Genomic DNA, 25,616 nt, shown 5'->3' with positions numbered 1-25,616 from the left:
ACACACCTCCCAAGAAGTTACAAGAGCTGAAGATATTTGGGTTTAATGAGTCACCCAGGTCCTTTGCTTCAGAGTCCTGACTAGCTGACAGCACATGTACAGAGGGTGGGATCAATGAGGGAGGCGTGGAAATGGTAAAATGGGGACCTGCATATAACAAGGTGTGGTAGGGAGTTTTAAATCTTCCAGTGAGCACAACCTAAACCTAGCCTCTGACTACGCGAATAGCGTAGCTGAATTCGACATATCCTATTCGACTTACCCCGCTGTGAGGATGGCGGCAAATCGACCGCCGTGGCTCCCCCGTCGATGGCGCTTACTCCTCCTGACGAGGTGGGAGTACGCGCGTCGATTCGGGGATCGATTTATCCGTCTAGATGAGACGCAATAAATCGATCCCCGAGAGATCGATTTCTACCCGCTGATCCGGGCAGGTAGTGTAGACTAGCCCTGAGATTCAGCATTAATTTAGCAACCCCAGACTGGGCAGTGGTCACTGTGATGTTTCTCCCTCTAATTATCGGGATTTCTTTTTCTTTCTATTATTTTGGTTGCTAGGCTGATCACCCAAACCTTATACACAGGAGACTTCTGCACCTAGAACAAAAGGGATATTTTAAACCTAGAATGTGCATGGAAAGAAAAAGGGCCAGGTTTTGAATTCAGCTGCACTATTGATTATTGATTCATATTACAGTAGTATGCAGGGATTCCAATCAGGATCAAGGCTCCATTGGGCTAGGCACAGTACAAACACACGGTGGGAGACAGTCTCCCTTCCCTTCTCCGGCTGATTGAAAGCAAGGGATGCCAGGTTCATTTACACTAGTGTAACAGAGACCTGGCTCATGGGGCCTTGTTTCAAGCAGGAGCTTACTGGATATGGAATGACAACCTATATTTAACATACACGGATACCTGCCATCTATTCTCAGAACAAATAAATCAGGTGGGACCAAAAAGGGGTGGGGGTTCCTGAGCCAAGAATGAGAAAACTCTTGGATAGTGAACGGTGCAGAACTGGGGTCCAATATTAATATATTGATAAATGAATGAACAAATAATTAAAGTAGTTCCCTCTCTCCCTCCTTCCCCCACCTCCGCAGGCACTGTAACTCTCTGGGAGCTATGTCCCATGAAGCAATATCGCCTTTTAAAAACATGTGACCTAGAAGACTTTTCTCATCGAGCCATCTGCCTGAGCTCACAATCCGGCTGCAATTTACTCAGGTTTTATTCAGAGCTTACTCAGGCGAAACTGCTAGTAAAATCAATGAGTAAAGGCTGAGTAAATACCTTCAGGATTTGGTCCTGGATCATGTAACATTATGAGCACAGTTACACCCAGGGGTATGAGAAGCAAGTGTTCAGGTTGCACACAGTGTCTCAGCCCTGGTGAGATTCAGAAAGGGTGAGTAATGCTCTCAGCTGGGTGGGTCTGAGGGGAGTAAGGACTGAAGCCTCAGGGTGAGAGAGCCCTTCCCTCCACGCCCAAGGTTGCCTGAAGGGTTTCCTCCTCTTTGTGGACCTAAAAGATCAAAGAGTCTCTTGCACTAGCATGCACTTGAGAGAAGGAAATATTTACCTAAGGGGAAAGAACTTGGAAGGGCTTTCCCTGAGGCTCCTTTCGCTGTCTACTTTTCACAGGACTGGGTTGAAGCTGCAGGATTCAGCTCTGGAATTTGAACACCTGGACCCCAAGAAGGGGTGTTTGGAACTGGGGGTTGGGACTATCTATAGTAAGGATCCCTGCCTTCCAGACCAGGTTTCCTTGCTGCTTGAGCCTGCCATGAAGTCAGGTGTTTGTGAGACTGCAGGTAATTTTCATAGTAACCACTGTTATGTCACATTGTCCTCACTATAGTGACATCAGTGCAGGATCAAACCTGAGGAGAAGGCAGGTTGGGGAAGGAGGGAAGTCCTGGTTCAAACACAAAGGAATATGGGAATTGGTGGTCATGGCCCCCAAGGGTAAAATGCCTTTCTATGCAGTGTGATGTGGCTGGAAATTTACTCCAAGATGAGGTCCCACTTGAAAGCATAGGGCTGATCCTGCGTCGTACTGAGTGCCCTCAAAGCCCATTGAAGGTCTGGTGCCAACTCAGGGCCCACCCTGTCAGGAAAGGCTGGGATCTCTCTAGTGTTCTCAGTCCTTTTTAAAACTAATACTTACCAATGAAGAAAATGATTAGATTCTGGATAGTTGTGGTGGCTTTGGTAATGACTGGATTTAACCACTTCCCTGCCCAAGCTGTGCTGTGCCTCTGCAAAGCCTGCTATTATTTTTTGGGAAGGAGGAATGCTGAACTACGCAGGGCATACACAGGCCTTTCACTGCAGAAGCCCTTATCGTGGCCCTAAGTAGCATGAAGAATGCAAAATACTTTCCACTGCAACACTCTGGGCTGTGTTTCTGGCTGTGTTTCATCTCAGACACCTGCAGTGATGGGTCCCTTGGAGCAACCAGAGGAATGAGGTTCTGGATCAGCCTTCCACTAGGAGTAGTGGGGGCAAGAATACTAACTGGTTTTAGGATGGCACTTGATGAATGTATTAATGTGGGGTTGCATGTGATAGCAAGGGACTGGATGACCCAGGATATCCGTTACAGTCCAGTGTTCTTATGTTCTTAACCAGAAATCTTTCTCTGCATGGTGAAACGAGCCCATAAAACGATTATACTTTTCAAACACCGCACCTAGCTGCTCCAGCCCTGACCTGGCTCTACCTTCAAGGAGTTATAGAAGGTACAAGTGGAAAGACATATCAAGATATGTTATTGCCATTCCCTGCCAATGTAGGATTGGTCTCCAGGATACATTTTCTAGTGCTCGGTCCTGTCTCCTTTTAAATGATCTAATCTAGCTGGGGAATGCTCTCAGTATTTTACATCTGTTTCTCTGAAGTCCCACTGGGGACTAGCAACCAAATGGTTTAATGAAGCTGTAAATAAGTGCATGAGAGCACCTCCTAAGCAGGCCTGTTCTGTGGCAAAGGTACATTATTCATTCAGGATACAAGGGCGGGTGAGGTAATATCTTTTATTGGCCCAACTTCTGTTGGTGAAAGAGAGAAGCTTTCAAGCTAAACAGAGCTCTTTGTCAGGTCTGGGCTCTGTGTAGCTTGAAAGCTTGCCTCTTTCACCAGTAGAAGTTGGGCCAGAGCTTAAATGCAGCCGGAGCTGTCCAGAGCAGAGCTCTGGTAAACATTTTTGAGCCCCAGTATGCCTCCCATGGAGCTGAAGCCCCAGCGCACCCTCCCCCCAGGCGGCTGAAGCCCCTAGCCCCACACCCCACATGGCAGAAGCCCCTAGCCTCGCCAGCCTGCAGGGCAGAAGCCCTGAGCTCCACCGCGCGCCCCCCCCCGCCCCCGCGCAGAGGCTGAAGCCCTGAGGCCTCCCGCTTCCCCTCCCCCCTGCTCGGCCCTGGAGTTTTTATAACATGTTGCGGTGCGGGGGGGGGGCAACATGTCACTTTTATAGCATATCTGTGAAATAATCTATGACAATTTAAGCCCTGAGTTGGTCTGATAAAAGATATTACCTCACCCACTTTCTCTCTCTAATATTCTGAGACCAACATGGCTACAACGATGCTGTAAACAGTAGTCATTCAAGCCAGTGATATGTTGTTTACAATGTGAGCAGACAGAAGAGCAGATTGTTTGAAAACCATTAGAATATAACCCTGGATGGTGAGATGAACCAGAGAGAGGGCCCTATCCTGGGAAGTGCTAAACACTCTCAGTTCCTGCTGGATTCAGGAGATGAGGGTGCTCAGTTCCTCATAGGATCAGGCCCCAAGAGAGGAAAACCTTATGCAGACTCAAGAAGGTTTTGCATCCTGCCTGCTAATGCACGGCTGGTGGCTTTGTTTTGTTTCCAAATCTTGGAGGATTCATCAGAGGCACTAGGGGAAAAGTGTGAGACATTCAGCCAGCCAAAATGACAGCAAAACAAGGGCACAACAGTACCATAAATACCTCTTTATTTAAACACATGTCAAACAGTAGGGCCTGTAATAAATACTCAATCTTTGTACATACATATTTTCATATATATATCTCTATATCTAGCTATAAGAACAAAAATATATTTACATTTCTTTACTGCATATTTTTATATAAACAATTGTGCAAAAAAGACCTTACCAAGGACAGTAAACAAAAAACTATTTCCCCATGCACTCTCACTGGCACCAGCAACATTGCACAGGAATTCAGATATCCTTTCCTGCCATTGGGAAGGTGAGAAGATGGGAGGAAAGCTGTCATTATGTTAATGGAGGATCTGCAAGCCCATTTTTGTGATTCAACAATATTTTTTCCAGGTCTTACACCTTGCAAAATATTGGGCCCGATTCTTCACTCCATTATACTGTGATTCCTGTGTAAAATTGGAGTCAGATTGGTGCATCGTGGTTATTATGGCATGATCTTATGAGTATCCCCTGGCAGCACTTTATAGGCAAGATGGCCCAAGGAATTATACAGTGCAGCCTGTAGCTGCCTTCATCTTTAATACAGATGTGTGGCTAATAGAAACTACAGGTCCCACCATGCTCTGTCTTGATCCAGGCTGCATTACTGAGACCTGCTGGGGTACTTCTACATTAAAGATTAGGCTAGTTTATAGTCTGCTCCATATTATGCAAACATGGGCCCTGATCCTACAGCTGATACATATGTGGACTGCTGTGCCCACGCAGAGCCTGCTGTAGCTCCAATGCGGCACCCTGTGGGTGAAACAGTCTGCCCTGTGCTGTCAGCTGCAGCATCAGGGCCTTAAAGCGCAGGCCTAGGGCTCCTGGCAAGCTGCAGTTTTGGGCAAAGGTTGAGTTCCCCGTTTTGTAGTATCACAAGAAGTGGCTGGTCCTGTGCACTCCCTTCAGTACCCAATGGGTATATCTACACTGCAATTAAAAACCTGCAGCTGGCCCGTACCAGCTGATTTGGGCTCACAGAACTTGGGCTACGGGGCTGTTTAATTGTGGTGTAGACATTCAGGTTGCTGCTGGAGCTCTGGGAACCTCTCACTTTACAGGGTCCTAGAGCCTGGGCTCCAACCCAAGTCTGAATGTCAAACACAATTAAACAGCCCCTTAGTCCAAGTCAGCTGGCATGGGCCAGCCGCAGGTTTTTAATTGTAATGTAGACATACCAATTAGGATCAGTCTCCTTACTCCTCGAGAGATAGATGTGGTGAGAATAGGGTATCGCAAACCCCTTTGAAACATAACTGTGTTTTGCAGCAATTGTGATGTACCGGCTGTGAGGTGTTCTGGCTGAGGTGGGGAAGATGATTAGGGCTAATGCCCATTTTTCAGACCACCACCAATGAAAACAATAACAAATGAAATACCAGTGCCAGTGGGTTCAGTATCACGAATTGCAAAGATCTTCACATAGAAAGAGCCTTTGCTACACAGATACTAAATGGTGCCTGGGGTCCTGCATGGCAAGCAGAGAAATCAACTAGAAATGTAAAACAAGCCTTGTAAAATCCTAAGTTCCAAGCAATTCTTAAATGAACACAGAGTAACTTAAATGTGCTTCTAGTAGGATCATGATCCAAGGGCTAGATTTTCAAAAGAGCTCAGCACCCAACAGCTCCCATTTAAGCACCTAAATAAGAACTGTAGATACTGAGTACTTTTGAAAATCTGGCCCAAGTATGTGCATTGAAACATCACTTATTAATTTTAGCAAGGGAGACGGGCTGGGACATGGGACATTTTGCCCAGTATGTGGCAGTTACTGATAACAAGGTCATGCAGGAACCTTGTTCCATCCTACTTTATAGGGGAGGGCAGTTTCCATTACACAGGTGGGGCTCAGAGATCCCAGACAGCAGAAAGTGAACCTAGCAAAGGGAGAGTAAACGATAGAGTGAGCCTGCAGCCTGGGGAAATGAAGTAAGCAGAACAAGTGGAAAAGAAAGGCGAGAGAAAGCAAATCTTTCCTGTTTGCCAGCCTCTGTGTTTCTGGCTCCTGGAGACAAGGCTGTTGTAATACAAGAAGGCAGGAAGATTCAGGGGGAGGATCTCAGCATTCTGTTAGCTCTTGCAAGCATTGTCAAAATTGGAGGCCTCGTGCACCGGCTAAAATAGGTCCCTTATAGTAAGTAAGTAGAGCCTTGTGACATGGTCAAGCTCAGGGGTGGCCAACCTGTGGCTCCGGAGCCACATGCGGCTCTTTAGAAGTTAATATGCGGCTCCTTGTATAGGCACCGACTCCGGGGCTGGAGCTACAGGCGCCAACTTTCCAATGTGCCTGGGGGTGCTCACTGCTCAACCCCTGGCTCTGCCACAGGCCCTGCCCCCACTCCACCCCTTTGTGCCCCCTCCCCTGAGCCTGCCATGCCCTCGCTCCTCCCCCCTCTCTCCGAGAGCCTCCTGCACGCCACGAAACAGCTGATCAGGAGGAGCGGGGAGGGAGGGAGAGGCGCTGACTGGCAGAGCTGCCAATGGGTGGGAGACACTGGGAGCAGGGGGAGCTGACAGGGGGCTGCTGATGTATTACTGTGGCTCTTTGACAATGTACATTGGTAAATTCTGGCTTCTTCTCAGGCTCAGGTTGGCCACCCCTGGCCAAGCTGGAAATCATGGTTTGTGCTTACTCACCCTTTCATCACCTCTCCAGAGAGGCAGGGGCTCTTTCTTGTTTCTTAACTTTTTTAAATTTCAGGCTGCTAATATTTCTGGATATTTAGTAACTAACTCTCCTCATCCCTTTCCCTGCCTCCGTTCACTGTCTCAACACAGCACTCGCTCTCACCTTTAATGTGCCCAGCACATTAAACTTCAGCCATTTAGGAGCTAAACGCATGGCCCAGAATGCATGGGACAGGAATGGGGGGTAGATTTACATGTACAATCAGTGGAACCTCAATTGTTTGCGCTTGATCCTTCAGCTCCCACAGTCTTGGCTCCTCTATATACATCCATCCATACATGCCCTTTTGATATCACACCACAGTATAATATGCATTGACCTGCAGTCCCTTTCATCACTAACTTCCTATAGCTATCAGCTGTTTTCTGACTTTGGGGATATGAATTAACTAGGTTCTACAGCATATGCCATATGTCTGGACTAAGGGAAGCACAGCTGACAGAGAGAGAGAGAGAGAGATTCCATAGTAACTAGAGATGGGCACAGAGCAAAACCCTGCTTCCAAAATTCACCATAGGCAGAATCAAAGCACAGGGTCCTTCCTGAACTTGCAGGTGTGAAATCTGGGTGTAAACCTGGACTTCTCCAGAACTTGGGGTGTTTGGAATTGTCCCATTACAGAAAGAGGATTGTGCTTTGAGAATTCCCCATAATTGGGGGTCTGGATCAGCATACTTCTCATAGGTTAATAGTACACACATCAATAATTCTCTGATATTGACAATTCATCTTCTGAGGCCTAAGCTTCCCACAAAGCAAAAGCTCTCCGGGAATGTTTCCAATGAGGCAAAAGACTGACACAGTGATAGGACTCTACATACTATGTCTGCTGTGGAGGATGGAGCAAAGCCAACTCCTGAAGTGGAAAATGCAGCTATCAGAGTAAAAACTGACTGAGGGATCTGCAGCTACACCACTATTTTGCAACAATGCAAAAGCAGCAATTACAGCACCAAGACTTACAAGAATTCAAAGGATTACACAACTGAGCATGAGGTTATGCAAAACTCTGTTCATCCAAAGTGCAATAAGCAATAGATGGGGAGGGCACTTATCCCCCACTATAAAATATATTCACAAGACTGTACATATACATACACAAAGGGTACCAAATATTCCACTTGCCTCCAGTGCAATCTCAGTGACACAGGGTTTGTGAGAGGTACAAACCAGCAGCACAGAATGTAGGCCTGTGTAGCGCATTGTTTTAGGTCTGGACATGGTATTTCATTTCAGTGACAGCGGAATTCTCTAGGATTCTTTTTTTTCCACAAGTGAAAGCAGCACTCTGCGTATTATACGCTCTGAGCCAGACCCTCAGCTAGTATAAACAGACATAGCTGCACTGAAGTCACTTTACACCAGCTGGGGATCTGGCCCAGATACTTTATCTATATAAACCTGTTTCTGCTGTTTTCTCGGATATTTTCTTCATTACAAAATAAATTATCAGACAAGAGGTTTTCCTTTCTGCGTTTTTAATCACCACATGGCAGTTTCTATAGGGGCCCCTATTGTAACTGGTTGGTTCCATGACAGTTTCATTCTCTGAACTGTCACGTTTCTATGGAAAGTCAACAGTTTTCACTGAGCCAAGTCCAATGAGAGTTTTGGCTGAGTAACACATGACTAAGCACCTGAGAATTTGACCTATTGTTTGGTGGATTTCCAAAGAAGTTGCTGATCCTTTCCTTCAACTTCAGGTGGCTTGAGACCTCCACAGCTCACACCCCACTTGTGTTGACTTCAGAGAGAAAAGTAAAATCGGCAACAATTTTTAGGTGATCTACATGCAAATCTCAGGACTAATGATGCCTCCTTTACCCATCCTGTCTGTGTTGATCAGTGTCACCATATCCAGGTCATCTTCCCAGCCTTGTCTAACAATGAATAGTCTATTGCTTCCTGACCCTTCCACCTTCCAGTGCTTGGAACAGCATTGTGGTTCTGAGATAAGCACACAGCAACAGCATTTGAAGTTTTAATACCAAATAGCCAAACAAATGTGGTCACTGACAAAATATGCACAGCACTTGCAATGAGGACACGGCATTTGTTTGCACTCAGGGCCGGTTCCTGTTCCCACTGAAGTTAATGGAAATTTGGCAGTAATGTCAATGACAGCAGACCTGGGCCCTTGCTAAAGAGAATGTCACCCTGCCACTTGTGAGGGGATGCCGTTTCCCTCCCATACTTGACCCAATCAATCTTATAAGCTACCCTGTCCTGGTGTGTATCCTCCATGTCACATGTACATGTGATTCCATTCATGAGGGTATATTCATATTACAAACACTGCACGTGATTGTTGGTTGCTGGTTGTTCAGACTAAAAAACACAGGAGAGGAAATTGAGAACCACAACTTGTAACTAATTTTTTACTTCCTCTGGATTGCTATATAATAATAATTAATATACACACACACTGATGCAGCGTATGCAACATGTAGATAATGAATGTGTGTGTTTACATGCACCTACTGTACTGTACAACAGCATTCTGTATCTAAATCCATGTACTGTACAAAACAAGCTTCATTAACAAATGACACCTGATTTTCTGAGTTCTTAACTCTTGCACTGTGTCAGGTTTCATTCTGCTAGGACACCCTGTTAATGTTTATCTGGAAAGAGATTGTTTTTGTAGACCCGGTGACGTCCCCTAACAGCAATTGCATGTACCCTGTAACATCATCGCTATCTGTTTGCTTCAGTGGGACTGGCTGTATTTTAAAGGCTTAATATGGGAATTGAACTGTGCACAGGATCTGCTTACAGCCTGACATCAACAGCAGGGAGAGATGCACCAGGCAACCTCCTTAAAGCAAACCCTGTTCTCTGCTTGGTGCTAGGGGGCAGTCAATGGTAGACAAGCAGGGACATCCTGGAACTCATCTCCCATAGGAGGTAAACAGCTAATGAAGGAGGAAGAAGCTTTCTCAGACCACATTCTCTTTCTCTGTATATACTTTGAGCTCAGCCCTGCAGTCCTGACCCAGGCAAAACTCTCTTTGTAATAGCAACCACACCTGCCATCCTTTGAAGGAGGATTCAAGGATCAGGCTCTTTTAGTCACTCTTCCCAGAGGACCAGGCCCACCTTGCTGGGGAGAGGAAGGAGCAGCAATTTCAACTCCTCTTCCCCATAAAAGCCAATAGTTGAGACAAGGCTTCACATCTATGCGTGTTGTGTGTACATGGTTCAAAATGTTTCAGAGCTGAATTCACTGCAGCATCTTGTATCATCATTTATACGAGAGCAGTGAGTGTGAAAACAAAGCAGAATGGCAGCGTTTACACCTGCTTTGAACTTACTTCACAAGGGGCAAATGACTACATAAGGTGCAGGTCAATGGTGAATTGGACCCTAAAGGGAATGTGGACAATACACAGTTATCTCTACAATCCTTCCATAGACTTCTGCAGGGTTGAATGCTCCGCATGTTTAAAGAAAGCCTGGTATTTTTCTTCTGAATTTTGTTGCCATTATTTTTTATTTCACTTTCCACATGTTTAGAGGCAATTTGAATCATACACACCCAGAATTCCTTAGTTTTTCCTGCACACACACTTTTGTAGTCTCTGAGCTCGCATCACCTTGGCGGAAAAGCTATGACATGGTGGGCCCACTTTAACTTGCAGATACTCCTTTGCAAAGTAGCACAATAGTGACTGCAAAGTCTCAGCTATAAATAGTCCCACTTCATTGAGTTGCATGGTGTCTGGCTTTGTCTTTTAATTTGTCCTTCTCCTTTAAGGACAACTGTTAAAGGTGCAGAAGATAACGCAGCATTGTTTTTGTGGAGATTTGCCTTAGCATTCTTCTGATTTCACAGATGCAGTGAGTCTCTCCCTTAATCACACTTCACAACTGGCCCCAACCTGCAGGAAGGGCTGTCAGAAAGACACCCCCCCGCCCCATGCATTTTGCTCCAAATTCTGCTGCAGCATGTCCCTCCCGGTCACCTCTCTTGAACCTGACTGCAGGCTTTTTACTACCTTAATAACCACCTTGCATGGTGTAAACACTAATCCCAAGCATGACTGTGCACAAATTGAAAGGTTTATGAAGGTGGTTCGGGCTACATATGCTTACTAGCTGCTAAACAAAGTGCTTTCTCTGTGTCAAGGGTAGGTGAGTGAGTTGGGTAACAGGAAGAAACACTGTACATTCTGCAAAGAACAACTTCCACGTGGGAAAACTCAGCATACCTTTTACCAGTTTGGCCAGGGGAGATGTTCTTGTGTGCACCAGAGGGGGGGCTCCGCTAATTAGTTACATCCCTCTGGCATCTGCAGTTAACAGACGCAACAAAGATCTAACTTGAAAGAGAGCAAACTACAGATTTCTGATCAAGATGCAGAGACTTTAGCTTGTAAGAAATCAGCAGGCAAATCCTCACCACTCACTTGACAATCTCTGCAGCAGGCCTCACTTGACAGGACAACGCTTAGGAAATCAAGATTCCTGACTGCTCAGCAGCTCCCAGGAACCACAGGAAACTTGCCCAACCATGTGCAAAAAGTATTTTCAATAAGAAAGAACACAAGGCGAAGACAATCTATACTTTACATGGACAGCTTTCAGGAGTGATCACAAATGATTTGCAAAGGCTCAGTCAGAAATTCATTGGAAACACCAATTACAGTTTTCAGAGTGGTAGCCGTGTTAGTCTATATCAGCAAAAAGAACAGGAGTACTTGTGGCACCTTAGAGACTAACAAATGTATTTGAGCATAAGCTTTTGTGGGCTTTTTTGTTGGAGTATTGCGACTTTGTTACTCACACCTTCTTGTCAACTGTTGGAAATGGGCTATGCTGATCACTACAAAAGTTTTTTTTCTCCTACTGATAATAGCCCACCTTAACTGATTACTCTTGTAAGTTAGTATGGCAACACCCACTTTTTCATGTCCTCTGTGTATATGTATCTTCCTACTGTATTTTCCACCGCATGCATCCGATGAAGTGGGTTTTAGCCCACGAAAGCTTATGCTCAAATACATTTGTTAGTTTCTAAGGTGCCACAAGTACTCCTATTCTTTTTACCAATTACAGTGACAATATCCTTGGTGGAGAGTTTTTTCACGGCAAAGGCGTTGGTGTGTGGTGCAATAAATGCTGAGTTTGGGAGCAGCTCACCATTTGAAAACACCTTTGCATTTGTTTTTTTGTTTTGTTTTCTCTGATATTTCTTCCCACTAAGATGCTATTCCAGGAAACTCCTTGTTGGAATCCTAGGGCACAGGTCAAAACGTTCTTAGTCGCCTAACCCATGCATGACTCCAAGAGTGACCAAAAGCTATTTCAAGCAAATTAGTCAAAGCTCAGCAGTTCCCTAAGACAGCATGCCTCTATTAACAGAATGCAATAACAAAGCAGCAAAACAGAAACATACCAAGATATTAAGCATTCAGACACTGTGTTGAGGGATCTGGCATATAGATACATAGAACAGATTGGAATGTTAAAACGTGTCACTGCCTTGTAAGGGACCCAGTGTGTGACCTTCCCTCACCTCACTCGTTTTCATGTGTTTTGAAAGGACTCTTCTCTTTCACATCCTCTTTCACGTGCCGCACCCTTTAAAAAAATGTCTACCTAAGCCTAAAGGAAGGGTCCCGTTTTCTGATCACTGCTTCCTGCATCGAGAGGCAATGGCAGAGCCGCTGCTCTGCTTCAGAGTAACAGTCCCCTTTCGCTCCCCCACAGGTCTCTGTACTCCTCCCCGCCCGCACCTGTCCACTTGTGTCTGAGTATTAGCTTCCCAGCTGACAGTCCCGGGGAGCTTGCAACCAGCATGAAGCAAGTTTTGCAAGCTAGGAACAAAATGTAAAACCTGCCAAGAGGGAAAGCTAATAAACAAATACAACGGAGCCACAAAAACACGGACTGACCTAACCTTCCATAGCCACTGTCTCCTGAGACCAAACGCTCTCTGAATTAAATACACATTCTTATTTTATTTTAAAGATTGGGAAAACCTTTAGCTAGAGGAATTTTCTGTGATTTTTAGCAGCACACAGGACAACTTTCCAGCTACCTTCTCAGTGAAATTTACAACCATAGTCTTCTACATTCTCCCAAATTCCCCCAGCTTTTTTTTTTAACGAAAAAGTCCTAGAGAATTGAATAGAGAACATTCTTTGGTTTCTTTAAATCATCCTACCAAATTTAATCTCTCTTGTATAGAATTCTATAGAGCGATTCTAAATCCCTACAGAAATTATATCATTTCCTTAAAAAATCGAAAGGTTTGATGGTAATTTTAAAAGAACCCCACAGAACTTTGTTGGGTTCACCCCTGTACAATTCCAGGGGACTTTTCCATAAGCAGGGTTTTGCCCCATACCCTCCATCTGAGGCTAAAATTGATTCATGTTTTGACCGCGTGTTTCATTTGATTGTTTTGGTTTGTACAAGAGAATTCCTGTTCAAGAGCGGGTTTACTGGATGTGGAGGGGGAATTTCGCTGTACAACAGCCTGGGGTGGCCTGGGTCAGGATTCCGTGTTCTGGCCCTCATGAGATGGGGGACACTTATTCAGAGATTACACAAAATGCTTTATAAGAGCCCTATAAAGGGCAGACTGCTGGCCCCATGACCCCACTAGCACTGGGACTAGTGCCGGGGTGTAACCACCGTTGAAAAATGGGAAGACTAAAAGGGGAAATTTCAGGAGGGGAAAATATTGCCCAGATCAATTCGCTCAGTGACCCCCCCCCCCTCAAATCCACGATTCGGAGCCTAAGCTCGCTCCGACCGGAAGGGTACAGCTCCGAGCACACTGAGTGCTTAACAAAGAACACAGGCTATAATGACCCGGATCAAACCACCCTTTATTCAGCAGGTCATTGCCTAAGAGCCCCCACTGCGTGTCCTAGCCTACTCCACACTCGGACCTCTGAGGCCATTGAGACCAACATAGAAAAGGGGAAAGCGCCTCTATTGCGAAGATTGCCACTGAAGTGGCGTTGAAATGTCTTTAGAGTCGCTCTGTAAACGGAACGAGCTGATGCTCACGGGCTACTCGCTGAGCTGAAACCTGTTGGAACCAGCAGAGCACCGCTCTGACCGACCCGTCCACCTTCCCTATCAATGCGAGCTCAGCCACGGGTGGTGGCCGGGGAATCAGGCTCAGAGTGACCAGAAGGGAAGTGCTAGTTATCGTGTTACAGCCCCCGCTGAGCTTCCCAGCCGCCCCAGCTCCCTGCTTTTGGATGATGTCAACTGCAGAAACCCAGTGCTAACAATTTTATAATTATGGGCTTAATCCTCATTAATTCCTCTGGCATTTAGGCTCAGACCTCTCCAGATGCCAAGAGGGAACAAAGATCCCAAGTGAAGGACACTGCTAGCGTAGGAAGCGTCTAATAATGGGGAAAGGGGCTGGTTTCTTTAGCATAAGCGGACATTGCCCATTCCTTTCACAGACAAGGTTTTGGGATTTAAATAATGCGCAGTAATGAAAATGGGACCATCATATTTGTGTGGGTGGAAAGGAAGCATAGATCTCAAAGGAAGGGCAGTTGAAAGGTATGTTTACTGTACTAACATGAAGCCTGACCAGCTGAACTGGGATTAATGGGGATTTGGTGCGGGGGAGATGAGCCATTCCTAGCAGAACTGAGTGTGAAGCCATTTAAAGTTGTCACCATACTTTTATACAATGGACAGGACTTTGGACAAACAGGTGCAGTGAGGTCATCCTAACACCAATATTCACTGCACAAAGAAGTAAACTCCAGCCTTGATTCCTCAAACGATGGGAAATCGAACCCTGACTCGTCCCTGAAGTAAAGGCTTCATAGACAGGCCTATCATCTTCTCCTCTGATGGGGGACAGCCCAGTCACCAAAGAGACAGGAGTCCACCTAGGCTTGAGGGCAGCAGTTACGTGCTTATTATTACTAGATCTATGAGGTAGATAAACACAGTAACAAGAACACCACAATAGTCATCAAGTCTTCATGGGATGAACCTCATCCACAGTCTTAAAATAACCCTCAGTGTATATAAATATGTACTTGCCAGAGGATTTTGTACATCCTACAAATAAACAAATCCCTCCCTCCCCGAAGGGGGCATTCCCACATATTTGTATGAAGGTTGCTAGTTCTCTTGCAGCTACTACATTATAGGTGCCTTTTTCATTAGACTGTTTGTTTGTTTGTTTGTTTTTGTGTGTGTGGGTCTGGTGTTTTGGCTTTTTTTTTTTTTTTTTTGTAAAGGCTCCTCTCTCTACAATATGGAATCGTGTGTGCTATGATTGATGCTCTGGGACTCAATGCAACCGTTCAGCACAGTACCTTTACAGTGCAATAAGTCCTCACTGGCAGGTGCCCCCGCTCCTTCACACAGCAATTCACACGTTTTGTCTTGTCCCAACTGATATCCATCGTCCTCCTCGTTGAAGTCACTTTTCCCGTTGCTGTTGGAAAATCCATTGGCGTGCATCTTCAGGGCAGATCGCCGGAGGCACAGGAGCTCCTGGAAAGCATACCTGAAGTCCGGGCTTCTGCAGTAAATAAGGGGGTTGAAGCCGGAGTTGACATATCCCAACCAGTTCAGGAGGATGTACAGGTTAGTGGGGATAATCTTGTCCTGTATCACGTGCACGATGTTGATTATGAAGAAGGGCAGCCAGCACAAAGTGAAGGTGCCCATGATGATCCCCAAGGTTTTCAGGGCTTTGTGCTCCTTCAAGCAAAATTTGGAGGTCCTCCTGTGACTTGCTCTCCCGTTCTGCTCCTGCTGGTTGTTGTTCTGGTTATGAAACCTCCTTTCACATTTGTCTATCTTCTTCAGCTGCTTCTTAGCTACCTGGAAGACCCTGGCATAGACGAAGACCATGATCACCAAAGGCAAGTAGAAGGAGATGATGGAAGAAGTGATGGCATAGGCCTGGTTGGTGAAGAAGTCACAGCAAGTGTCGTTTTTGTAACAGCGTTTGGCGTCCGGGCCATCTGCTCTGTACCAGTGCATCTGGATAGGCAAGAAGGAGGTCAAAACAGACACCACCCAGACCACGAGGATGACAATCCTGGCTTTGCTTTTGGTCAGCAGGCTCTGATACTTGAAGGGGGAGGTGATGGCGAAATACCTGTCCACGGCAATGACGCAGAGGGTCTCGATGCTGGCCGTGACGCACAGCACGTCCAAGGAGGTCCAGAACTCGCACCAGAAGTTCCCAAACTTCCACTGCTTCAGCATGATGTGGCTGGCTCCGAAGGGGACCACGGTCAGCCCCATCACCAGGTCGGCGCACGCCAGGGAAGTGATGAAGTAGTTGGTGACGGTCTGCAGCCGCTGGAACTTGGCGATGGCGGTGATCACCAGGACGTTGCCAAAGACGATGACCAGCACGATCACAGACATCAGGATGCCCATGCCCACCATCCAGACGTCTTCCGACAGGCTGGAACTGCTCGGCTCCTCGCTGCTGCTCACATTGCCCGTAGCAAGCACAGGGCTGGTGGGACTCACCGATCCCATGGCTTCCTACCCGCAGCAGCGCACGTTCTGCGCTCTGCTCCCTGCTGACATGCAAGCCTCGGGCAGCCCCGGGTCCGACCCCCCGCTGCACAGCGCTGGGGCTCTTCGCAGGCAAGTCTGGGACGGTCCGATGCCCACTGCGCAGGGCCGGCGCTCCGCTCGCGCGCTTTCCACGCCAGCTGTCTCCCGCGCTCGGTGCCCTGGAGCAGTCACACGCGCGCTGTAGGAGATCCAAGCTTGGCAGCCCCCCGAGAAATGCCGGCGGTGGCTTGGCCGGGCTGGGGGCCTCTTGCAGTTAGACTTGTTGACAGATTGTTTGGGGGCTAGGAATTTGCATTTGTTTGTTCCCCTCTTAGCCTCCTCCCTTCCCTTCTGCAGCGGCAGCCTGGGCAGCTCCTGCCCTGACAGGAGTCCTGTCTACAAGTGTCCTGAGCCCGTTATGTGTTGAAGAGCTTATAGGAACACCCAGCCGTGACATCAGGCAGCCCCCAGCCAATGGGCTGCTAGCAGGACACACACACACACACACACACACACACGGCTGACAGTGTTGCCGGTGCTCCTGCTGGTCTGTCCCCTAGAGTGGTTTTCGCAGCCCCAGTCGCGGTCTCTCCCCTAGTTGACCGGGGAGCCTCCACTTTGATCCGCTGCAGCCCGCAAACGTCTCCCTCTCCTTACGCCCCAGCCCCGGCGCTCCTGGCAGCCCGGATCGCTGCTTGCCCCGGTCGCATCTGCCTCTCAAAGCAGGGCGCTCCCTGGGAACACAGCCCGCAGGTTGATCCCTGGCTCCAGGCGCTTTTGCTGACAGAGGCAGACGCGCCTTCCCTGGCGCTTTGGTTTCACTGTTGACACTTCGGCCCTTTTGCAGTGAAGGTTTCGATTCTGCTGCGACCGAGGGGAATTTCGCACAACTCTCTGCATTCACCCTCCCTCCTCACTTGTGCATTGACAGTGAGGTTGTTTTGCGTGCGCCACGCTCAGTTCCCAGCGAACATTACTGCTTCGCAAGCAAGGTAATTTCCTCTCGCTAGTAAATGCATGCTAGATCTTTGGGTGTTTGCAGACACACAGCTGCTGCAGCAGGGTCCTATGGAAGTGGATTGGCCTAGAAACCACCTGTGGAACCGTACAGTGAAAAGTTATCGATGCTGAATGGGATCGAAGAGGAATACCTTCTCTGCACACTTTACCACCTAATCCCCTGGGGACCTCCTGCTGTATAGCTCGCAGAGGCAGTTTGCCAACAGCCTGTTACTACTTAGAACTGAAGTTGTTCTACTTCAGCTTTGATTAAAATCATCTCGTAGCGCTGGGAATGGTACATTTCTACAGCCTCCCTGCCAATCCGCCAGTACCCTGAAATGCAGGTAGTTATAATCACTGAGACGGCTACCCATCTGTCTAGCTACTTTAAACGTTTAGCAAAGTTACATGATCGGATATAGATCGGTATGTGCAGATATGATCGAAATTAAAGTTTTTGAGCAGTAGGTGCAACTGCTTTGTTTGCTAAATTAGGCTTCGAAATAGACTTCGTTTCTCTAATTACAGTATTTATCTTGCAACACCCTCCTTTTAAATGCATGTCTAAACTTAGCACATGATCTCTGGAACCAGGTCATTTAACCTGTGTAAGGAAAACTTCCTTCCTGATTATGGAGGGCTAGAAGAAAATACAACGCATCATTTAGTCTGGAGAAAGCGAAGTTAGAAGTCGAAAGAACAGAGTTATATTGACTAGGCACAATCACTTTGAGACAGGACCCGAATCTGCCTCCTCCTCCAATTATTCCTGCTAGAGCTAGACTCATTCAGCGGGACACTCGCACAGCAAAACAGGGTTCAACAGGAGTAAGGGTGGCAGGATCGGTCCCTTTAATATTTTTCAATGTTTGTTTTAAAAGCAGGCACAGTATGCCATTGCAGAGGGAAGTCATGTAAACTCATGGAATCAACTGACAGGGCAAAACTGGAATGGAGGGAAGCTTCCACAGGTATGATCCTGACAGGTGTTGAGTCTATACTGACAACAGTATAGATTTCTCATTGTTAGTACCTGGATGGAAACTATCTGTCTTCCGGGGAGCTATCAATTGGATAAATCCAAGAGAAAAAAAGAGAATAGAGGGAGACCATGTGTCTTGGATTGAGTTGGAAGATGGCAGGGGAAGTGGAGTTCAAGAAATCTGGAAGAGATGAGGCTTCAATCTCAGACACATTGTTTGAGCTACATCTGTGCTCTCAGAGGCTATATACAATTAAAGACCAATATAGTCTTTTTTTATAGTCAGTTTAGCTCATCCTGGCCCTTAACGCTAATAGAAAGACCTTATTTTGCCTTGGATTGTGCTGTAATTTGAAGTTTTTGACTGGAGAAAAGCAATATACAAGGAGAGGAAGGAATTTTTTATGTGCTTTTCTTACACCATAGCTTTGTTTCTTAGTTTTTTCCCCCCTCTACCTTACATCAGAATTGTTATTACAGATTGTACCTATTTTATCTGGCTGTACACTCAAAAGATAATCTTTTCAAATTAAAGGTTAATAACTTTTAATTTAAATTATTTGTGGCACATGCATGGGGTGAGTGAGTGCCTTTTCTCTCCACAGCTGGAAAGGTTTCTCCTTAATGCACATCTGCTTGTAATCAGTCACAGCTGTGACCCATCTCCAATAAAACCATGGTACTGAACAAATTTATTCAGTGATTTCCCAAACACTTGAGAAATACTGTTAGAAATATGCCTGAGCTGACCATATAACTTCAGTGCATTCCACTGGGTGATGCTGAAGCCAGATATGGTTAACCTGGTGGTCTGAGTGTAAAAGCATTTCCCCCAAAAGCAGTTTGCTATGTTAGGGAATAAAGACTACCGCAAGCTCCTTTTCATCTAAATGGAAATAATTTTGCCTTTTATGTTTAATATCTGCTTGTTTGTTTATAATGAAACCATATTGACTCAGCCCTTCTTGTTTCTGAGATAAATTGCATTCCATGCAGTGTGTGAAGTCTTTTGGACATGACTTTAAAACCTGGGATCCTGTGGGCTGTGATTTGCATGGATTTAAAGATCTCCTGGCATTTAAGGTTAAGGATTGCAGTGGTGTTTTTGGCTAAAAATACACCTCCATCCATAGTTGTGTAGTGTGCTGTGTACCTGGTAACTGCTGCCCTCCACACAAGAGATAGCTGCATTTCAGTGGTGATATATATACAAACACACATACATACACACACTCTTATTCACAGAAGCAGGCCTTACTCGCAAGAGTAATCCCATATATACCCTTATTCACAGAAGCAGGCCTTACTCACAAGAGTAATCCCATTGATTTCAGCAGAGCTACCACCTAGGGACTGCTTATGTATGCAAGCATTTGGAGAATGGGGCCCACAGTTTGCAAAGCTCTTTGGGATGAAAGGTGCTATACAAATGCAAATATTATTCTTAATTAGATGGTTTGAAGTAGAGGGCTGATGATTAATCTTCTTTAGATTTCTGAAGGATTAGTAATGTTGAATCACACTTTAAAGTTATTAAGACATTAAACATTCATAGGGTTTCAGGATTCTGCCTCATTTTTCTATTGCTAATAGAAAATTAAATGTAAAAGTAATAAAACCCTAGATGTTAAGTTCTGCTGAGTAAACCTGCCTACAGTTGCTCTGCTTCTCTCATTGTACCCATCACTTCTCAGGCCATGTGGTCTGAGCAAACTTCTCAAAACCTACTGCTTCAAAGCCACTAGATGTCCCATGTCATGCAAATGCTGCTCTTAGGGGATGTATTTTTTCAGCCCAGAGCTGCTATTGATAGAGCGCTACATTGTACATAGGAAGTTTCTAAAAAGTTTTGCAGTTTTATAAAAGAAGGGCTAGTGAGGTGTTAGAAACAGGAAATAAGCTGTGAGGTTTTTGCTAAGTGTTGCAGACATTTCTCTTAAGAAGTATCAACCACAGTACTGCAAGATTTTCTGACCCTACCCCCACATTTTGTAGTTAAAAGCCACCCCTGCACACAGAATTTTTAACATCACTAAAATGACCAATATTTAAAAAATAAAATTGATGGTCTATACCACCTGTTTCCACTGGAAATATCCAAGGCCTTTGGAAAGAATAGGGTTTGGATAAGCAAAGCATGCTGAATGTTAAAACAGGAATTTCAGTTAAACCGAGATTGGGTAAATGGGGTTATACTCTAAATACATCTCTATCCATAGTTATAGGGTCAGATCCCGAACAGATGTAAATCAGCATAGTTCATTGACTTAAACTGAGTTACACCAATTGATGCCAGCTGAAAATCTAGTCCATAATTGTTTAATGCAGTCCCAGTTGCTTTGAGACCATTTAATAGCTTGCTCTTTCCATTCCTCTTTTGCACATGCATTCAACCCTCCCCTGCCCCAAAGCTAGTGGTACATGGTTTGCAGTGGGTACACTGAAAAAAATAATTGGGAGAGCACGCAGGGTATTAGGAGAGCAATATCTGAGAGGAGATAATGGGCAAGCGGAGTAGGGAAGGGAAGGTAGGATGCACTTGGGAGTTTAGGCACCTAGCTACCTTTGGGAATCTGGGTTTGTCACAACACCAAACCCACTGGCTTTTTGTCCTGTCTTAAGAGCTGGTCAAATAAATCAGAAAATGATCAACACATTTTTTTGTGAATAAAGTAGGAAGTTCACTTCACTGTACTTTGTGGGGTATGCTATTATTTATTGATTGTGTTTAAACATCTGCTCCAAGAGTTCAAAAAGCATATGACAATCTCATGACATTTATTTCTAACTTGCAATGTATACAATCGCCATATCCCTAAAAATTCCTTTTACACACACACACACACACACACACACACACACACACACACACACACACACAATGCCTGTTTGCATCATTGCAAAAAAACATCATATCTTGAAAAGAAGAGGAAATTTAATGGAAAATACCTGGGGGATAGTAAATGCTGAATTATTTGTTTGCAAGTCCAAAAATGCTGCAGGAGGCCTTGCTACTCTCTCTCTCTCTCTCTTACACCCACAGACCCCTATCTACCTCTAGCAACTGGCTCAATTGCTCCCCTCACAACTGATCTCAGAACTCTAGAGCTCTCTATCATTTGGGTGGAGAGAACCACTCAGACCATTTTAAGTCTTTGTTGATTTATAGACTCCATGAACCACTGCCTGGTTAGCAGCGCACAGTGGGGCAGTCGGGAAAGGAAGATTTCCACTGGCTCAGGCACCTATTGGTTCACAGGGCCTTGTGCCTGATGGGCATGAGATATGATGGTATTATTTAAACGGTGAGACTTGTCTCTTTACAGACATTTCATTGAGTTTTTGTATGAAGATGGTCCATTGATTGATTTGTCTGGGCCTTGCCCAGCTTTATTAAATTAATATAATGTGCTCTGCTGCTCTGAAAATGAAAATCTCATTTGTTATCTCCAACACAATGTTTTCAAGAGTTGATTGTATTGTTAAGAAGTGACGGGGCAGGTTCTTTGTTCCACTGAGGCCATTATACCAGCCAAAGATTACCAGCAGCGAATTCTCCCTACCTAGATGTGAGGGGGAGGAGGAGACATGTTGAGCAGGTGACGGAGCTGAGGTCCACTTCACCAATCCTCTGCTGGTTGAAGGACCCCTATGCCAGCAGTGCCAGTGGCATGAGTTAGAGCAGGATTTCTCTCCTGCTCTAACTTGCACCAAGGCCAGGCAGCTCTGAATCAGACATAGTGAAGAATCGGGACTATTATATTTATAGCATGAATTTGAGGGGGTATGGGAAAATACTCCAGGTGAAACGCTGGCTCTGGTGAAGCCAATTGCCAAATTCCTATTGACTTCAATGGTTCCAGGATTGCACCACTGACATCTTATCAGAGTGAAGCCTTCAGAGGTCTCCAGGACTTTAAGCTATAAAATTGGAGCTCTAGTAACATTATAAAACATTCACAAGACACCACGTGCACATCATAATGGATGCTGCAAACTCTGGGACGTGTTTCTGCAACCCTTTCTGTGTAAAGAAGATTGCAAAGCCGCAATACCACTATTCAAATAACATTGACCCATTCTAGTTTTTGTAGTCACTGAATAAAACCAGACTTTGTTGTAGATGGACAATTAGTGTGGATTTCTGATCTGCTCTGGACATAGCTATAAGGGGCAGAAGTAAGATTGCTCTATTATCAGAGGTTAATGAGAATTTTTCTCCCTCCTTGTAACAACCTTGTATGTACTTGAAAATTGTTATCATGTGCTCCCTCACTCTTTTCTTCTCCAGAATAAACAAACCCAATTTTTTTCAATCTTTTCTCATAGGTCATGTTTTCTAGACCTTTAATCATTTTTGTTGCTCTCCTCTGGACTTTTTCTAATTTGTCCGCATCTTTCCTAAAATGTGGTGCCCAAAACTGGACACAGTACTCCAGCTGAGGCCATATTAGGGACGAATAGAGGAGAAGAATTATTTCTTGTGTCTTGCTAACAACACTCCTGCTAATACATTCCAGGAGGATGATGGGGTTTTTTTGTTTTTGTTTTTTGTTTGTTTTTTTTGGCAACAAAATGTTACACTGTTGACTCATATTTAACTTGTGATCTACTATGACCCCCAGATCCCTTTCCACAGTACTCCTTCCTAGGCAGTCATTTCCCATTTTGTATGTGTGTAATTGATTGTTCCATGAATACCCTGAGAGAATCTGATTCAAGAAAGAAATAAAACCTTCAACCTCACTCCTCTACTTTTCACCTGCTACCCCATATTGAAACCCATAAGGGTATCATCAAACAGTTACAATCCATACTCAAAGGGGACCCCATCCTGAAATAAATCTTTTCTGAACCCACTCTTCTGGCCTTCAAAGAAGACCAGAACCTCACCAAGCAAGCTCCCCCACAGGCCAGGACACACAAACTCAAAACAGCACCAGACCCTGCCAGAACAACAGATGCAAAACTTGTGGCCATATCTCCACTGCTACAATGATCAACATCCCCCACCACACATCTTTCAAGATCCAAGGGTCCTACATATGCCTATCACAACATATGGAGAAGTGTTAACGGGCCACTTACCCTTCAGTGGTCCCTTGAAATATGAGTTAACTACTTATGCTAAACAATCGGTTCCACTTTATATTTAGCTGTGAGCTTCTGAGTACATTTCTCAGACCTGAAGAAGAGTTCTGTTTAAGCTTGAAAGTTTGTGTCTCTCATCAACAGAAGTTGGCCCAATAAAATATATTACCTCACCTACCTTGTCTCTCCGAGCTTGTCTACACTTAACACAGTACAGCTACACCGCTGCAGCACTTCAGTGTAGACGCTACCTAAAATGATAGAAAGGATTCTCCCATCTGTGTAGGTATCCATGAGGCAGTAGCTCTTTCGTTGACCTAGCGCTGTCTATATGGGGACTTAGGTCATCATAACTTTGTGGCTTGGGGGGGTGGATTTTTTACACCCCAACCAACATAGTGAAACCAATCTAATTTTCTAGTGTAGACCAGGCCTCAGTTTGACTCTAACACTCCGGAAAGGCAATATGCACTCAGACCATTGCTGTACGGGTGCTGCTCTGGAGCCCAGCAGCAGAAATCGAATGCAGTCCCTACAGCAACATCTGTGGCAGGTATGACTGTTGTGGTGGAGAATTAAAAAACAGAAACTTCAATGGAAGGGTTCACAGCTGATGAGGGATTTGTCCCAACTTCAAACAAAAGAGCCTGGCAGGAGGCATGTAGCTTTTATGAGGGGATTGTTGTGGTAACAAAATAATCTGGCTTGGTGGTTCTTTATTTCTCTTCATCTTTCTCTTTTTAAATTGTAAGGTGGGGCAACTTGAGATTAACCCGGCACCATGAATCACTAGAGAAGGAACGTGTTTATATTTGTTTTGAGCCACAGCCTGCTTGCCTTAATCTGATTTGAAATTAACACTGAAGTGACACATGAACTTGAGTTTTTCCTGTCAGGGTTTCCTCCATTTCCCTTTGAAAGTCCTGAGGATCCCCCCCCCCCCCCCATTCCTACCTTTTATACACTCACTCTTGAGTCCCCACTCTGAAGCTGCCATTCCTACAACCAAAAAGGAACTAGATGGGAGCTCCCTTCAGAATCTGTCAACACTTCTGCCAAAGGGCTTGGTTTACCGTGGAATAAATATGAAGCACTCCCTTTCTTTTCCTTTCCCACAGCAGGAGAATGTGCCACCTCTGAGCTCCAGGAAAACATGCTCCCCTATATAATGGAGAAGACATTTATGTTAGATCTAGGCTAATGACCGGGGCTCAGTCGTCAGGCTGGCAGGAGCTGTAAGTAATGGAAGGACACCTTAGGTGGCAGATGACAAAGAAAAACTTCTTGCTTCATTCAGTGATGATCCTTCCTCTTGTTTAAGGAGCGATGTTGGGCTACTGGATAGCTCGGCCTATTAGCCGTCGGCTACTGTTTCTTTCATCTCTAAGTCACCAATCCAATTCCAGGTCAGTAGTGATTGGAAGATGTTGCTGTTACAACCTGGCCCAGTTTTCTCTCCTGGACCCAAGTCCTGGGCCCCACATACTTCCAAGCCCCACCAGTGTGGGTAGTGACTCCTAGCTTTGGGTCTTTCAGGCACACTCCCAGGTACAGACCCTTTGTCTGACACCCTTCTTGGGCAAATAGGACCCAGGAATCCAGCTGCCTTATCCCCTGAAACCAGTGCTGCAGCCTTCCCAAGCCAACAGTTGCTTAGACATATTCCCCCAGAGTCCACTTGACTGTGGGAGCTGTAGTTTCTAGATAAGCCCTGCTGGGACAATGTGGCAGGAAAGCAGGGAACACAGGCTTAGCAGCGGAATTTCTTAACCACAGATACTTTATTCTTAATAAAGCACACTAGAGAGTTATAGACAGTAAAATCCTGAATGTACACCACATAGTCTGATCTCACCCCTCCTAGGAGTCCTGGGGTTGGTGAGCTTCCTGCCTTCTTTCTCCTAAGTCTGGTGTTCTTGCCTATGGTGGTGCTCTGACCTCTTGCTTAGAAAAGCACCCTTCTTCTAAGACAGTCTCTCCTATTTCCCCATGTGCTTCAGCCAAGAGATTTCCATATTCCAACTCCCCTGTCTGCTTCTGTGCTGACAGACATGCAAAGGCAATGGCCCAACCAGTAGAACACCCATTGTTCCAGTGCAGGAGAGTCATTTAATGTTGGTGGCCCCTGATTGCTCTCTCACAGCTTCTCAGACATAGTCTTCCCCTGAGTTGTCAAGTCCCCATTACAAAATGGATGCTCTAATACAGTGTTTTTCACCCTGTGATCCGCAGACCCTTGAGGGTCTGAAGACTATGTCTAAGGGGTCTGCGAAAGGTTTCAGATCCCAGAAAAGGCATTCCATTTTTCTGATCAATCAAAAGTATATGAATACCCCCGCCCACAGGTCAAAAA

General features: G+C 45.5%; 1 protein-coding gene across 2 annotated transcripts in view; it reads right to left on the bottom strand.

Moving 5' to 3' along the window:
* The window catches only part of ADRB2 (adrenoceptor beta 2), a 67,636-nt gene extending 44,336 nt beyond the window's left edge, over window positions 1-23,300 (bottom strand). The window contains exon 1 of one of the 2 annotated variants that reach the window (XM_054037670.1): window positions 14,982-23,300. In XM_054037670.1, the coding sequence (XP_053893645.1) occupies window positions 14,982-16,167 (1,186 nt within the window). In that variant the 5' untranslated portion in view covers window positions 16,168-23,300. The remainder of the gene's footprint in view (window positions 1-14,981) is intronic. The other variant, XM_054037671.1, reaches the window with a different exon arrangement.
* Window positions 23,301-25,616: the final 2,316 nt, after the last annotated feature.

Source organism: Malaclemys terrapin, chromosome 8 (assembly GCF_027887155.1).
Source record: "Malaclemys terrapin pileata isolate rMalTer1 chromosome 8, rMalTer1.hap1, whole genome shotgun sequence".
Taxonomy (NCBI): domain Eukaryota; kingdom Metazoa; phylum Chordata; order Testudines; family Emydidae; genus Malaclemys; species Malaclemys terrapin.
This window is presented reverse-complemented; position numbering and strand designations above follow the sequence as displayed.